The sequence below is a fragment of the Coturnix japonica genome, chromosome 1, assembly GCF_054131305.1.
Source record: "Coturnix japonica strain WE chromosome 1, WE-NBRP24, whole genome shotgun sequence".
Lineage (NCBI taxonomy): Eukaryota > Metazoa > Chordata > Aves > Galliformes > Phasianidae > Coturnix > Coturnix japonica.
In genome coordinates this window covers 65,415,791-65,433,122 of record NC_140663.1, presented here as the reverse complement: position 1 = coordinate 65,433,122, position 17,332 = coordinate 65,415,791, and the positions used below count along the sequence as shown (strand labels likewise).

The following is a 17,332-nucleotide window of genomic DNA, read 5'->3' as shown; positions in this document are numbered from 1 at the left end:
CAATTTTGTAGAGGTCAATACTGGGAATTATGAGGTTTGACCTTTATAGATGAGGATCAGGGAGAAGACCAATGGGGCTGACATCCTGGTGGGAGTCCAACTAGTATGAAGAGGCAAAGAATTCTACAAGCAGCTGGCATTAGTCAGGTGACTGGTAGCCCTTGCTCTTGTGGGAGACTTCATCTTAATTGATACCTCCTGTTGAAGTGGTCTAGAATGTTCCTGGAGTGTGCAGAAGACAACTTCTTGACACAGTTGGTGAGAAAACCTACCAGGGGAAACACCCTTTTAGACCTGCTGGTTACCAACAGAAAAAGAATGGTGGGAGACGTAGCTGGTAGCTGACTTGAACACAGCAACCATTAAATGATTGAGTTCTATGTTCTTGATGAAGTTAGGAAGATTCAAGTACTGTGTTCTGTTTTGTGTCTCTTGGCACACAAAAGATATTGAGGCCCTTAAGAGTATCCAAAGAAAGACAATGAAGTGAGTGAAGGGTCTGGAACACAAGTCTAATGAGGAGGTGAGGGAACTGGGGTTGTTTAGTCTGAAGAAGAGGAAACTCAGGGGAGATGTAGCTCTCTACAACAAAAAAAAGGATGTTGTAACAAGGTGGGGTCAGCCTCTTTCCCTTAGCAATACAGTGAGCACTAAGGGCTTTAAGTTGCACAAAGGTAGATTCATGTTGGATAATAGGAAACATTTATTTTCGGAAAAAGTGGTAAGGTATTGGAATGGGCTGTCCATGGAGGCAGTAGGGTCACCATCCCTGAAGATTTTCAAGAAAAGGGTAGATATGGCATTGAGTGACACAGTTTAGTGGGCACAGCTGTGATCAGTTCATTGTTGGACTAGGTGATCTTAGTGGTCTTTTCCAACCTTAATGATTCTGTGATTCTGTGCACAATATCCTTGAAATCTACTTTCCTGAATATTTTATATTCATAGTCAGGAAAATGAATTATAAAGGAAATAAAAATATGTTAGAGTAATGTCCCCCAAAAACCTGTGAAATTATTAAAAAACAAACAGTGCTAAAGTATGCCTTATTTGGTTTTACGTGAATTTAGCTGGAATAGAACTGGAAGAATTAAATTAAAAACAACAACAAAAAAGGTATTTACAGTGCTTCAAACATAAGCCACACACATTTGCTTTGATAATGCTTCCAGCCCCTTTTATTCACTGCCTGGGAAAATTCACTTTTTTTTTTGTTTTGTTTTTAAGTTCATGAAAGACTCTTGTGGGAGACTTCATCTTAACTGATACCTTCTGTTGAAGGGGTCTAGGATGTTCCTGGAGTGTGCAGAAGTGTCCCAGTTTCCTACCAGGGGAAACACCCTTTTAGACCTGCTGGTTACGAACAGAAAAGGAATGGTGCATAAACTGCATAACTGCTTAAAAACATCTACTGAAAAGTCACTGAAAAGTCTATGCCAGCAGTATTTGTGTGGCCCTCTTAAAATCTCTTCAGTGTTCCAGCCTCCTAATAGTAGCATTCTGGAATTCTGCAGACATCTGTTCAGTTACAATAGAACCATTTGCACCACTTCTACCACACTCATAAAGATTTCCACCTATGACTGCTGATGTCAAGGCATCCTCTTTTTGGCCAGATTACACAATGGCAACCCTGGAATATCTATATTACATTCATCTTTATACCTAACGCTCCATACAGAGCTCTTATAGTATTCACATATACATCCAGCTTTTTTTTTCTCACAGATTTCCTACTTTTATGCCAGATTGAAGGACTACAGAGATGAATAAAACCCCATTTCATGTCAGAACCTAGTGAGCAAATTGAGAGTTGTATATAGGGAAAACTTGAGGACAAGGGAAATAAAACCATGTCCTCAAAACAGAGCACTAGATGTGTGGTCAAATGACATGGGCTTTATTTCTGATGAGAGAAAATATCCGGACTGCTAGTGTCAAGGACAAGTCACTTGCACTGTCAGTCTTACTCAGGAAATAAGTAAAGGCTTTAGAGCCAGCACACATGGAACACCATTCCCAGCACCTGTTGCCACATATGTATATATGACATTTCATTTAGGCTTCGGCTAATTGGACCCTGAGACAAACAGCAGAAGTCTCCCAGATCACAGCAACTCTAAGACCACTTTTCATGGAAAGTAACCACCTGTACACAGAGACTAAATGGAACTGAATCTCAACAAAGAAAGATACAGCAAACACTGTCCCTCTAAACTGACCTGCAAGATAAGACTAAGAGCACAGAGTGATGGTCATAGTTCTTATGTAAGAATCAGTCCCCAGTATAAAATCTGTCACAGTGAATATTGCTCAGGTTCTACCTGATTTACACAGAGTAGCATGGGTAACCTTTGCATTTTTTTTGTATCAAAACATAACCTGAATGAAGGTAATTGCTTATAATTGTTTTCCTCTTTCCTCATTTCTTTCGCAATAATATGTAACAGAACTATGTGCTACACTAGGTAAAGAATGGAATAAGTTTCTAAGAAAAATTTTTTCAACAGACAACCAAGCCTGGCTGAGAAATCAAGAAATAGTTGTCATTTACCACTCTTTATTAAATATACATTTATCAAGTCTACACATAAGAGACTGAGGTGGTATTTTCAAATCCATGCTCATTATAGAGATCATACAAAAATGTAAGTCCCTCTTCAATCATTTATTTATTTATTTATCTATCTATCTATCTATCTATCTATCTATTTATTTATTTATTTATTTATTCCCTTTTTGCTGCTTCACACATTGCCTGTTTGATGGCTTTTCCTGCTGTAGGGGAAATTCTTCCAAATCTTCCTTATGGTAGTCATTTGATACAGACACTGGATCTGATCATTTGCTTCTTAGAATTCAAAAAGAGCTTTGCCCAATTGATTTTTAACAGCAGCCAGATAACTCTTATTATATCTCTGAGAAAAAAAAAATATATATATGTTTTCATTTAATTGTCTCATAAACCCTGAGCTCCTAGGGACTGGAGAAGAGTAAATAAGAATTAAGAATCTGAAAATCATTGCTCTTGTCAGTTTATTCTCAAGAGAAAAGTCAGTAGTGGCATAAACTTCACACATTCATGTGCATCATTCAGATGGTTTTAGACAGGACTTTCTAAATTCTTTTCATTAGCAGTACTCATTGCTTCTCTAAAAATCAACTTCTTGCCAGCTCCTAATATTGTAGGCTGCTTGTTGTGAACTTACTGCCAGCTGAAAGGGAAAACTGCTATACATGCTGCATACTTTGGGAGCACAGTCTGGTATATTGGACTGTGTCAAAAGTCATTTCAGAGTTTCAGCAATGGAAAGTACTCATAAAAAAACTGACACATTAACAGTGACAATTTACATTTCAGGACTCATTGCGCAAAATTTTCAGATCACTCAAACATTCAGAGTGTTTCTGCTCAAAAGTGTCTGGTAAAAAACATATATTTATATATCAGTAAATAGTACCAAAACAAACAATCATCAGAAATTTCAATAGTGTGCATCAAAACTATTATTGATTAATAAGGCCTGTTTAAGAAAGAAGCTCAGTACAGTCTGCTGGGTGAAATCAGATTCAGAGTACTGAAGAAATGAGCATTTTCCAAGGAAAGTAGTTTATTTGCCATTTATTTGCGTTGGCCTCTTCCTCCCACAATACTAGCGTATGTAAAATGCCAATGAAGGCAATGGAAATTTACTTAACTTGTAGACTTTGGGGCTTACTTCTTATTTGTTTTTCGAAATAATTTATGACTTTTGCTTCAATAACTATGTGCCTTTATCTCAGTTTCCTGCACGCTGTATGTTATATCAGTCATGTTATTGACTTCTATGGACTTGCTCTTAGTTCTGTGTTTCAATTTCATGAACAGTTGTTGAAATACAATTTTATGCAATAATCAGAATCCATGAAGCCATCATTCCTATCACTGTCTGCCCTGAATTTTCTCCAGTGCCTATGTTCCACACTGCAGCTACTGACTTTCAGTCAAGTGGCTCCACGCTTTTCTAACACAATTCTTAAAGATAACTTGTGCTCCATTTTATGAATAGGAAATAGATTTTGAACTCATTTTCCTGGATTCTCTCTAGCTGTCTACCTCATTATCATTTTAATGCTATGGATTGAGCCTTTACTCAGGGCTACAAAACATCCTAGTGTCACAAGTTGTTAGCCTGAAGACTCAATATACACACTTTCCTGACTAAAAAATTAAAATGACAAGTGGCCATACTTCTCTGAGTACATCTTTCTGGAGCAGAAAGAGTTCTCAGCAAACTAATGTGTTTGGTTTTGGGGTTTTTTTTGTTTTTTTTTTTTTTTTAAATGGGGCAGAGGGATGAGAAGTAACAGTCTGGTAGAAGTGGTAGGTCACTCCTGAAGTGGAAGAGGTATGCATGGTGGCATAGCTGCTGGAAGTGGAAGTCCCAAGAAACAGGATCACCTGTGACTGATTTAATTTAGGGTGATGTTAAACATAAAAGTCCAACAGAACATTTAAAAAGTTGAACACTCCCTGCTGCAGCATTAAGTGGCCTTGTGCATAGGGACACATGGAAATTTTTACAAGTTATAACATCTATTTTTTTTTTGTCATTTTATCAAGAGCGAAAGATAAACCTTACTGAGAGTCATGAGACTGTTATTTTTCTTTTTTTTTTTTTTCTGCTTGTCTCTGTGGTGTGTGTTCCCTTGCCATCTTGCCTGCAGTAGATGGAGTAAGACCTTCAGCTTTTCAACTCATACAATATGTTTCATGTCATACAACATATGTTTGTTAGTCATATGAAAAAACTATTGTTGCAGAAAAGGAATTCAGAAGTCATACTCATTTCCATGTATTCTGGAGTCAGCCCAGTGAAAGGTTCCAAGGTGTAGTCAAGATCCCACTGCTGAGGGTCCTTTGGTTGGCTGGTGTCCATTTTCTTTGGTTCAGTTCTTTCATCCTTCATCTTCCTGATGAGCTTCTTTAATTTCCTGAGGAACAAAAGGTCAGACCTATTTTATTATTTTTTTTTCTTCCCAATAGGACATGGCCTAAATCTTTGTACTAGAACATAAAATGAATATCAAGTTGCTGTGTGCCACAAAAGTTTGGTTTGCAGCTTCTCCTAAGCTGCTGCTTATTGACAGTTAACAGGCTGCTGAATGAAATAGTTGCTGTGTTCCTGCATTAGAAGAATGTTACAACACCACAATATGCTATGATAAACTTGAACCCAGTACTTCATAGTAATTACTTGTCTCTAGACACATAATATGTATAGTGAAAAAATATGAACAAGCATATTTCTGAAGCTTTGACTTAAATAGTTATAAATAAATAATAAATAGTTAGTAATATGCATCTCCTTCAAGAAGGAAAAACAAGCAAAGACCTTGAAGTAAAATGCTCACACTTCATATGTTGCTGTACTTTTCTCTCAACATGAAATTTGGAAACTTCCATATAATATATTTTGTAATCAAAATGACAATGTATATATTGCCAATCAATGAGAATAATAGAATATACTCATTCATAAACCTGGTAGACTTATGCAATTTAAGCAAGAAGGCTTCCCACTGTCAACACCAAAAGATTGCCTCTGCTGATAAATCTGCAGCACTAAAAAATAAAAAACCAAAACACAACTGTATCTAACTTACTGATGGGTCCGAAGTTACTTAGGACTTCACTGACTTCCAGTCAGCCCCGTAACCAATGGAAAACAAAGATGCTTGGATTCCAGTCATTTCTAATCTCAAGCATGTACCTGAGTGTATTTAAATCAGCAAATGGATATCTGTATGTATACATATCTACTGCTTGTAGAATCTTAAAGAGAAAGCACTTGTCTCAATTATTATTATTATTATTATTATTATTACTACTACTAATAATAATAATAATAATAATGAGGCTAAAATTAATAAAAATAATGAAATATATACTTACAAAATGTCAAGTTTAAACAATATCTTAATTCTATTAAGGACCTTTGCCCCTGGAAAGAGTTAATTCCCTTACGGCTACCTAATTATCTACCTAACCAGTCTTCAAATGAACAGGGAGCATCAGATTCGTAGGGGAGATTCAGTAAGGTCAGTAGAATTTGGTCTCATAGTGGTTTGTCATTCCTTTCACACACACAGATATTCTATCTTAGTCACTTTGGATTCAGTAAAAAACTATTATTACAAAAGTACTAATTGAGACTGTCATGGTTTTGTAATTTTTGCTACTGTTATTCTACATCATAACATCATGTGGAGCACAGAGTAGAATAAGTACACATCCCAGAGGACCTCACAGTCAGAGAGGACAATACATCACAGAAGTGATGCTTGCTCTCTTTCACTACCTGGCAGTGGGTGTGGATATGCTTCCAAGCCATGCATCTTCAATTTCAAAGTAGAATTCTTGGTTTTCAGAAAAATCTCTCTCTTATTTTACTTGATTTATTAGCCTCAATTTCAATTAGATTGTATTATATTGTGTTATCTTGCATTCTAATATCATAGTTAGTAAAGTAAGTATTCCTCCTTAGATCACTGCTGCTGCTCTGTTTCCTTGAGCCCAGCTCCCATCTCCCTACCCCTTTTCCCTTCCCATTTTTGGGGGCCAGGGGCCCCACAGGCCTGGTGCCCCCCTGTCATGGATATAGATTGATCTAGACAACCCTGTGACAGAGATACACATAGTGACATCACATCAGAACTCTGCTATAGCTCTTGTATTGAAACTTACTGAGAAGAACTGGGACTCACTATATCTTATCTGCAAGTTTATTCCTAAACTACTGAAAACTACAGTAGTACACTGACAACAAATTTGAGAGATTTGTTTAAATTTTTACATGAGAAAATACATATTTCTGAAATTGCTGTTCTCTTTTGAGTTTACTGACAGTATACAAGATAAAGTATGCAAACCCCTGTAGACCCTGAAAAACTAATTTCACAAGAAGTTAGATATTCTGTGTACTTGCACAACTGTATCACTATCCTTTACAGATTTTTCATATGAGATTTGCAAGTTTTGAATTGTCCTTAAGTTATGCCTTTAGGCTTGCCTAGGCTGTACTGAGTGAAAAGGAATTGTTTAGGGCTGCATATACATAGGCCACAATGAAAGTAATGCCTCCTATTTGTTTTCAGGGAAACTACAATGGCTACAATGAGCATTGTAATTCTGATAGAGCAAATTCTCAGCTATAAATATTTTAGAGCATAGTCATCACCATTAGCTCTGCATTTTCACCAGTGATGAACAACAGCCTGTGTGCCATGCTTGTTAAAACCTGTACTTGCGAAGGTGACTCACAGTCCCTGTTGCCACTGTTGAAACACACCACCCACCAACTAATTGTGCTCACATCCACTGTTTGGTCTCCAATGTGCAGCAAATGTCAAAGAATGTCAATGGGTGCAACATTTTCTTCATGGAGGAATTCAGTTCTACACCTTTGCTTGCAGACACACTTCTGTGTCAGAAACTATTTTGTCAGACTGACCTTCTGCTGACATCTGTCACAAAGCAACAAGATATAATGGAATATTCATGGGTGTAGGTCAAATGAGGGCAATTATAGAGACTTTATTTGAGAAAAAGGTGCTATAGGAAAAGATATCAAAAGGAATTAACTCACACCTCCTTGTAACAGCTTGGAGAAAGGGGTGAACTGAGGAATGTGACCCTCCCCTTTGTACAGTCATGCTGCAGGAGAAATGGGCAGGCAGAAGGGGGGGGGAACCAAAGCAGACTCAGATTGCATGAAAGTAGGGTGGCATTACTTTCAGGGCAGCCCTCATAAAATATGTAATATAGTTAATGTATATAAGTAAAAAAAAAAAGAAAAGAAAAATTATTATAGCTATTAATATTTTTACTAAAACAAAAAAGAGAGCAATAAAACCACAACACTGGTGGGATATTTGACCTTGTTTTTGTGAAACTAATGCATCAATCTGATTTGACTGAAGTGGCTGCAACTCATAGTGAATTCTCAAAGTGTTTGTGATTTTTTTATGAGATTTTACACTTCCTCTGCTTTTAGTTGTTCACAAATATACATACTGCTAAAAAGGAAAGACATAAAGTGTGAGTTTGAATTGAGGGATATTTTTCTTTGGTAAGATAGTTCTTATACAAGTCTAGAAAAGAAACATTATCAAATTTTTGAGTTGAATATCTGATTGCAATAATACATTATATTTGAAAATTCTCAGGTAATGTGTCAACTGAAAATGGATTTACAAATATATGAAAAAAATTATTTCAGCAATCTTGAATCCTGTTCTTAAGTTATTAGAATGGAAAGGTTGCTTATTTTTCACTGTTCATAGTGTTTACCTTATATCAAAACACATAAAATTATTTGCTATGACTTGAGTTACCACTGAACTGCATTCTCCCCATGTCCTGGTTTCAACCCAGACAGCATTAACAGAACACTGATGTTCAGTTATTGCTGAGAGATGGGTGCACACATGGGCTGGGCTTCTTGACAGAGAAGAGCAGCTGCCTTTAAAGCACAGGTCTGGGGCTGCTTGTGGCCTGTAGAACAGTTTGCTAACAGTTCTTAGGTAAACACAGGTCAGTTCTGTTTCCCACATCCCATAGATCAGATGAGTTGGCATCTTAGTTTCTCCTTTTGACCATGTTTTTTAACAGTATCAGCCATTTTAGACTCAGTTGCCAAGAGCTGCTGCTTCGAATCCAGCCGAGTCAGAACTGGAGCGACAGATCTCAAAGTATAAGGATGTTTTAGGAGTTTCCTTTGCTGGGGAAACACCGAGAGAGAGAAGTAAACCTACAGCAATTGGCAGCTCTTGTGAGAGAGACTGACAAGGCACGGCTGCTGCCAGGGCATACAGAGGCCAAACCCATGCCCCTAAAAGGCACAGTAAGGTGGGCAGCAGCTGGAATAGTAGCTCAAACAGCACAAAACTGAAATTCTGCCAGCTGCAGAAGTGAAGGGTGCTCATTCCAACTGACCCTTGAGGTAGAATTAGTTGCTGAAATAAGACTGCAGCTCTAGCAAAGGTGGTATACACCATTCACAGGACCACCCTGGACATGGCCAGTTTCTCCACCCAAACTGAGCTCTTGAAGGCAGAAGCATCTGTGTACACTGATCTATGGGAAGTGCCTGGGCCTTGCTCCTGGAGCAGAGGTGGGTGGTAAACTCACCTGCGTAACATATGCCCAGGTAGAGGACCTCCTGCATCAGGTGACTATGCTTTAGAAGACAGTCAAAAGGCTGTGTACTATCTGGGAGGCAGAAATGGAGATATACAGCTGGATTCACACGCAACCTGTATTGAATCCACAGTCTGGAGCCAAACAGCCCCAAACTCCTCCAGAAACACATCCAGTCAGAGAGACATGGCAGACCGCCAGGACAAAGAAGACTGCCTCAAAGTCTGAGAAGCTTCTGCAGTACCATAACAAACTGTAATAAGTCCTCAAAACTGACTAAGGCAGCCAGACCAGCTCCCGCTTGCATAGCATCTGCTGCAACCAAGAAAAAGTGACAGGTGGGAGTAGTGGGTGAATCTCTTCTTAGAGGTACAGAAGCACCCATCTGTCACCATGGCCTACTATCTAGAGAGGTCTGCTACTGGCCAGTGGCCTGCATCAAGGATGTAACAGAGAGGTTGCCTGACCTTGTATGTCCTACTGACTACTACCTGCGGTTGCTGTTTCACATAGGCACCACTGACATAGCTGTGAGTAACCTGAAGAATATGAAGAGGAACTACAAGGAGCTGGGAGCAGCAGTTAAGGACTCAGGAGCACGGGTAGTCTTTTCATGAATCCTCCCAGTTAAAGGCATAGGGTGGCAGAAGGCTGAGAAAATCAATCAGCATTTAAAGGAGTGGTGTCTTGAACAGGGCTTTGACTATTTAGGCCACGAGACTAGTTTGATAAATCTGGTATTCTGAGAGAGGATGTGGTTCATCTTTCAGAGAAGGGCAACAAGCTTTCCAATTTAGTCAGGAGAGTTTTAAACTAGGGTTGCTGAGGGAGGGTGTCCTCAACCCATTCTGCTTGGAGACAGATGACAGCAAGGCCTAGATTTGGATCACAGGCCAGGAAGACAGTGCCCAGAGTGCAGGATAAAGCAAACTGGTAAATTAGCCTCAATGAGAGTTCAATTCAAACACCTGTACACTAATGCACAGAGCATGAGGAACAAGCAGGAAGAGTTACAGATATGCACATACCTAAAGGGCTTAGTCAGTAAATGCTCTCAGGCACTGTGAAGATCACCTGTGACAGTCACCTAGAACCTAAATTCAAGCACTGCATGATGATACCTTATGGAGAAGAGGTGTAAATGAGGAATCCACATGAATTTGAATGCAAGAAAAGACAGAAAATCTCCAGAATTCAGATAGCACAGATGAATGCTTATTTCTATCAGAGGGTTTTTAAGGTTATTTTTTCTGTTAATACTTTTTCTTTTGTAGAAAGATAGTAAACTTTGGAGGGAGAAAAGTAGATAGGAATTAAGTACCTGGAACATCTAAATTTAGGGAAGAGGAAGAAAGTTCAGTGACTCAGATTCTCAGATTAATGGGTAGAGGGTACAAGAAGAAAGCAAGGAGAGAATTGAAGTTCTTAAATTTCACATCCTCAACTATGAAATTAAGTCATTCTTTGCTTGTCCACTCAAACCTCCTGAGTTCTATGGGAGTTCCAGCTGTGTTTCCTAACTATTGAACATTTAAAAAAAATAATAAAATTACCCCATTAATTAAAAATAACTTTTTATGAAGTGCAACATAGAATGTCACAGCTACGGTGTGGCTTTAAATTGATTTCATTATCTCTTGGCATTCTCATCCAGCACAGTTAACAGCTTTCTGAAATAAGTGACAGAGACTAACACTGAATAAAAGGCTAAAACTTCTGTTTCATTGAATTAAATGGGAATTTGGTGATTAACTTCAATAGGGTCAGGATTTCACCTAGAGAGTATATCATCAAGGTCAAGGACAGAGAATAATAAAATATATTATTTTGTATTTTATTTTATCTTGTGTTTTGTTGAAGTTTTTTTTGTTTGTTTGGTTGGTTTGGGTGTTTTTTTTCCCCCTCATTGAGTTCAGAAATAAAGAACAGAAGAAAAGTACTTTAGGTTAAAGCTTTCCAGACCTGCAGCCTTTTCTGGTCAATTTCCATGGAAACAGAAAAAGAATTATGATATGTGACAAATCTGAGTTCTGAATTCCAGCCCCAGTAATTCTAACACTGTTATGTTAATCTAACTGTTTTGGTATTCTTCAGAGCAGAAATGGGAAGAGACATTGCAGAAAGGTTTAGTACACTAGCAAGTCACATCTTTCATAGCTACGGGGTAATTTCGCCATAAACATAACAAGAAAGGGGAAGTATGTGTTCCAGCGACCTTGAGCAATGCAGAACTGCTATCTGAAGTTTAATTCCATAGCTTTTCAGTCAGCACTGATAAGCCATAAGGAACGCTTCAAATGGTGGCTCCAAACTGCTTGACCATTTGATGTGCTAGAGATGTAACGGATGGCTGCTGCTAATAAACTCAGTCCATAGCATACCTACTTGTGTTTTTGTTGTTTTGTTTTGTCTTTTTTTTCCTAGTGAAAGAGGTAGAAAATGGGAGTAAGGCTTTGTGATGTTTGGCAAACCAATTAAATTGTGATGGGTTTTATGACAAGTAAAATATGAAGATTTTCTGGAAATAACTCCAGAAATCTTCAGATTTTGATAAAGAAGAAAACCTTTTTGATCTGTGTCATTATATAATTTAGCAGAGAGATAATTCCATGTTATAGACACCTAGAGGACAGTTCCAGATTGTGAGGAATAAATCACCATTTATGATATCCCTTCCACCTCTCCATATGAGTAAGGCTGATTGCAGCACTTACACTCTGACCTCAGTGAAAATGAAGGGAGGCAAAGGAAGAATTCATCTTATTTAAAGTGTCTCTCAGTCACCTGCAAACGAACGCTAAGTAAGGGATAAAAATCGCAGCTGCTAAAACTGGAGATAGAAAGAGTGATCCATCTTTCTGCTACAGGACAATTTGTTACAGTGCACTATCTGAGTGAAAGCATACACTAGGAAATAGAAAAAGAACCCAGTTATGACATTGATACCTTGGGAAGAAAACAAAAACAGAAAACACTTAATGGCAGATGAATAATTCCCTAACATGGGAGATGAGGTTAGACAGGAAGCTCATGATCAAGCAGAAGAGGTAGCTGAGCAGAAAAAAATACACTAGGAAAGCATGAAAGAAAGCCAGAGGCTAGAGAGTGGTTTGTGTTAATCTACATATCTGTTATATCTGCTAACAGAAACAGTTACAGATAGAACATTATATGGGAGAAACAGGCATGCTAGAAACTATGTTTGCACAACACATACGCAATATATTTTTAACATCATAAAATTCTTATTAGAAAAGTCCAGTCACAGTATGTTTTTGGAAGATAGGGAAAAAAAAAAAAAAACAAAACTATCACACCATTACTCATTTACACTGAGAAAGTTTTAAGCCTTCAGCATGTCAGATATTTTGCAAACAACTTACCACCATTTTCTCAAAATAAACCACAAACTCAATGAGATGTAGACAGAAAACAGGCCTCCCTTGTGAACTTTGATGCAAGGATAATTAAACCATCCATAATCCATATTTTATTTGTTTGGGAAGTTTTTCTCTGTATTTAAATTACTGTTAAAATATCTTGCCATGAAAGGGAATTACCCCTCATTTTTTAAATAGTTCATAACCTCCTAAGCATCACTCATTTTGGTTTCTTGTTAGTGTCATCAAGGCCTTCAGTAGTGGTGTGATTCAAAAGTTACATAAAGTAGTGAAAATATTCTAACTTCACTGGGGCTGAGACATGTGCCTAAGCCAGACTTTTCACCTAATACAATTCACAGAGCACTGCCACCAATAAGGATGATTCACTTTACAGAAACAAAACCTCTTAAGCAGCAGGAGCAGGACATTCTCAGTGAATTTTCCCAGTGAAGATCCCCTTGGCACTGTAGACACACAAAGAGATTTCTCATTGTGTTTGGAGCACTGGACACTCTGCAGGGAGCAACCTGTGTCAGTCGACTGCTGAACAGCATAGCATTATCTCCTCTATTCTCTACCCCCTCCGTCATTCACAGGAATATAGAGGCAAATTATAAATGTATGAACTTCATATGTAAACTTTAAAAACAGTAATATATATCACGTAATATATTTTAATACCTTTCAGGAACTATTGCTTTTCTCCAGACCATTTCTCCTCTAGCTTATACTAATTTGTATTCAGTGCTGCTACCCTCAAAGCTTTTCTAAGAACTCCCTAGTGATCTATCATGCCTTCCCTGTTTTTTGAGGTTTCTAAAATTAATTTAGATCAATTATGTCATATACTCAATCTTTTTTTTTTCTTTTTTTTTTTTTTTTCAGACATTTACTGAAGATAAAGCCAATCATTCAACATAAAATACAGCCACAATCACAATCAAAAATATGATTTATCACCACATTCAATTAGGACTCACTGAAGTCAGTGATAAAACACCCATTCAGCTGAATAAAGATCAAGCCTGTAATTTACTGTGTCATAGGAATAAAGTGTGGCAACGGATAAGGCTGGGATACATACGGGATTCCAATTTCAAACAGATTGTTTTGAATCAATTGTTTTCCAAGCATAATGATGCTCAGCTGAATACAGAGTTCCATCAAACAGCCTCCTGGGGCACACTGTAATTAAACAAAAACATAGAGTGTGAAGGAAATAAGACAATTAATTTAAAAGTATCCACTTAGAAGAGTCCATATGAGCCTCTCCAAACCTGCACAAATTTATGCCAAAGTGCAGAACTCATTCATCAATGCAATTTCATCCTTAACAAGGTATTTTAATTCTACTCATAAAACCACATTACAGAAAATATAGAAAGCAGTGAAATAGTTAATTGTGCCCCTGGGCTACATATTTGCTTTTCAAATATTTACTGTATAATCAATGTAATAACCATAATGCAGTATTGCCAATACTCTCCCAACCTGATGTCACCCAAGGGAAGAGAAAATTTTCAGTCTTTCAAAGGCTTATGCATAAACTCTGCTGTAAAACCTTGGGTAAGTCTGTTGTTTTTCGAGGGGATACTGACAGCAGTTTTAAAGGAATGTTGGGGGAAAAAAGGTTTATGGATTTGCACAAAATGGCCATAGTTTTAGGCTATTAAAATCACTAGTTTTCTAGTAATTTATAGAATAAGAGCCCAGACTAATTCTTCAGTTCTAACACAGGTTTCCAAAGGGTTTTCATCAAATCATGTAACATTTGTATCTTAATGGCTGTTTGTAAAACAAAGAAATTGTGAAGCTTCACCTAAGACGGACTGTCAAAATTGCAAGCAGAACATACAATTGTCAGAGAGAAAATTGGGAGTATATTTATTTATGCTGAAGTTTTAACAAACTGGTAAACTGGTTCTTAGTATTCTATTTTTCCCTCATTGTCTAGATTCCCCTGAAACACCACAAATGTAACTGTTTCAATGATTTCTTTTTTCAATTTCTTGTGTACTTACTTCTTCCATTCGGTAACCTTCAAACACATATACATAATGACCAGGACGGCCAACAAATCTGAAAGTAATTACAACATAAGATGAATAAATAAAAGGTTAACTTCAGCAACATAATTCTTCTTTCATACTAGTTAAAACAGTGCAGAACTAGATGCTTCAAGTAATGAAATGTAAAAGACTGAAAACTTCAATATTTTTTTAAAATATTATGCCTATATGCTTTCACACTATGTATTGACAAAATAATTTTACTAAAATATTTTTCTGTGCTAAGAGAAAAAATCTCAGTCCTGATAAGAGATCACAGACAAAACTGGCAACATGTATTCTAAATCCATGCTCTTGGCATCTGAGTAATGCCCAGAACTGAGGGCATTATTACAAACCTATGCATAATTAAGGTTTTTCTGACTAAATTGGGTCGATGTTCTTCTCACTAAATTGGGAGAAATAGTGAAATCAACTTTATTTTAACAATATGACACCAAAAAATGGTTAGAAAAGAAAGAAGTCAGAGATATTTTTCATTAATGTCTTATAATATTTACACCTGGTAATTTTTATCATTGATTCTCAAATCAATGACACTGCATAGGATTAGTGAACAACATGCATTAGCTAACTTTACAGCCTCCAAAAGGAACGTAAATTGATATGAAGCAGAATTCAGAAGATGCTTTAAATTTTTTTTCTGAAGTTTTAGGAAACAGTTATTTTAAGTTTTCCATTCAAAAGCATGTGAAATGCTGTGGATAATTGGGTCCCAAAGGACAATGATCCTGGACCCATAGGAAGTAACACTTTATTTAGCAGAACAGCTGAATTAGTTTTTTGGTTGATCAGTTTGTTTGCCAAAATATTCAACTTCCAATTGACTAAATGTGTTGTAATTTAACTTGGGTAAGTAGCACAAAATGTGAAGAAAGTGATAGGGAAAATAGTTTCACGATTTTAAACCAAACTGGAAAGTAGAGCTTCAAGAAAAAATTACTAAAAGCTGAAAAGTGAACACATGTGAGAATTAGTATTCGTCCATGGACCTTCATTTTTACATTGAAAGAAATTAGTTTCTAAGCTGTGGATTATTTTTAGTAAGAAAACTAAGAAAATTGCAATTCAGAATAATGCTCTGCTCTGAAGAGAGAAAGAACAGCACTCAAAACAGCATTCAATGGCAGGCCCTCTCATTCAAGAGTTAGACAATTTTCGTCATAACTGATAAAGGTGGCCCAAATCAAAATTAGACAGCTTTTTGCCTGTATTTTTGAACACAGATCCATATCTCTGCTCATATCTATATGCATATCTTTTTATCCATCTTTATATAAATACATAAAAGACATACATAAATACATAAAAGATTTGTCCTACCTTCCTTTAAAAAAGGCAACATAAAAAATTGGTGCATATGAATTCACAAACTTCAAAAGGAATGCCTTCAAAATCAGTCTCTCCTCAAAAGTTTTCTCTGTTTTTGGTACCTCTGGAGAAGTTTATTTTAAAAAAAAAAAAAAAAAAAGCAAACCAGAGAAATCAATTAGTAAATATGTAAACATCCATTATATCCCCCAAATATGATAATAAACTACAAACTTCAGGTTCATATTGTTTTTTGTTTCATACTTTTAATTTCTAGCGAAATTAACATTAACTCCTTCACCACCTGACTCTGAATTTTCATAGAGTCTTTCCAATCTTCCAGATGGAACTTAAAGACACTTTGGTAGAAACATTAATAATGAGAACATAATGAACTAGGTTTCAAGTTGCTTATGGTTGTCTGTGCAGTAGGGTAGTATAAAGGACCAACAAATCCTGATAGCTTGCCTGATCTGACAATACCTCAGCTTTTTTTCCATCTTTTTCACTGTGCTGCAGATAAAACTAGGCAGACCACACCAGCTTCCTCTGCTTCAGGCCATGTCTGTAAAATCTTAGCTCAAATCTCCAAGTACTCTGACATTCATGATTATACAATGAATATGATGATACAATGGTAATAAATATATTTTATTAATATAAAGTGTATATTGGTTAAAAATAGCAATAAAATGGAGGGAGGAAGGAAGGGAGAAAAGAAAAAATGGAGGGAGGAGAAAATGATAAAGATGATATAAAGATGATAAAGATACAAATTATATTTACACAGTTCTACTAGCTATCTAGAGTAAAGAAAAAACAATTCTTGTTATTCAACTGCATAAAGTTAAAGTGGAATATATGTATACATATATATGTACTCCTATTTAAATCAATAGAAACTACAACAGATAAAACCACAAAAACACTGTTTCATAGATCAGATTCGCAACAACAAAACTCTTATTTTTCAATATAGTCACAATTAGCTATGTATTTTTGACTGTCATAAAAATCTGCACCTGAGGAGATGACCCACTGTTTCACAGATGCTATGACGGCATCATTGCTAGGAAAATGCTGACCATGCCATCCAACTTTCACTGTGCTAATCCACTGTTTGCTCTCCATAAACATTCAGGAAGTGTTAATGAACGCCAATGGATGCAATTTGTTCCACGTGGACAAATTCAATTACACACTTCTGCTTCATACATATTTCTATGTCAGCCAACATTTTGTCTGATTGTCCCTCTGCTGTCACACAGTGACAAAATGTATCAAAATATTGTTGGGAAGGTTCAGCATCTACTGTCACACCATCAACATCTGCCTCAGATGTCATGAGCCAATATAATAAAATAAGAGGCATTAATTTTAAGCAGCCC

The 17,332-nt window shown here is 36.8% G+C and overlaps 1 protein-coding gene across 2 annotated transcripts in view; it reads right to left on the bottom strand.

Annotated features, from left to right (window-relative positions):
- ANO2 (anoctamin 2) overlaps nt 1-17,332 on the bottom strand; it is a 105,211-nt gene that overhangs the window by 17,167 nt on the left and 70,712 nt on the right. For both annotated transcript variants that reach the window (XM_032440933.2, XM_085522232.1), the window contains 4 exons: nt 15,957-16,068; nt 14,586-14,643; nt 13,649-13,749; nt 4,826-4,974 (listed from right to left, as the gene is read on the bottom strand). In XM_032440933.2, coding sequence (XP_032296824.2) covers nt 4,826-4,974; nt 13,649-13,749; nt 14,586-14,643; nt 15,957-16,068 — 420 coding nt within the window. The remainder of the gene's footprint in view (nt 1-4,825; nt 4,975-13,648; nt 13,750-14,585; nt 14,644-15,956; nt 16,069-17,332) is intronic.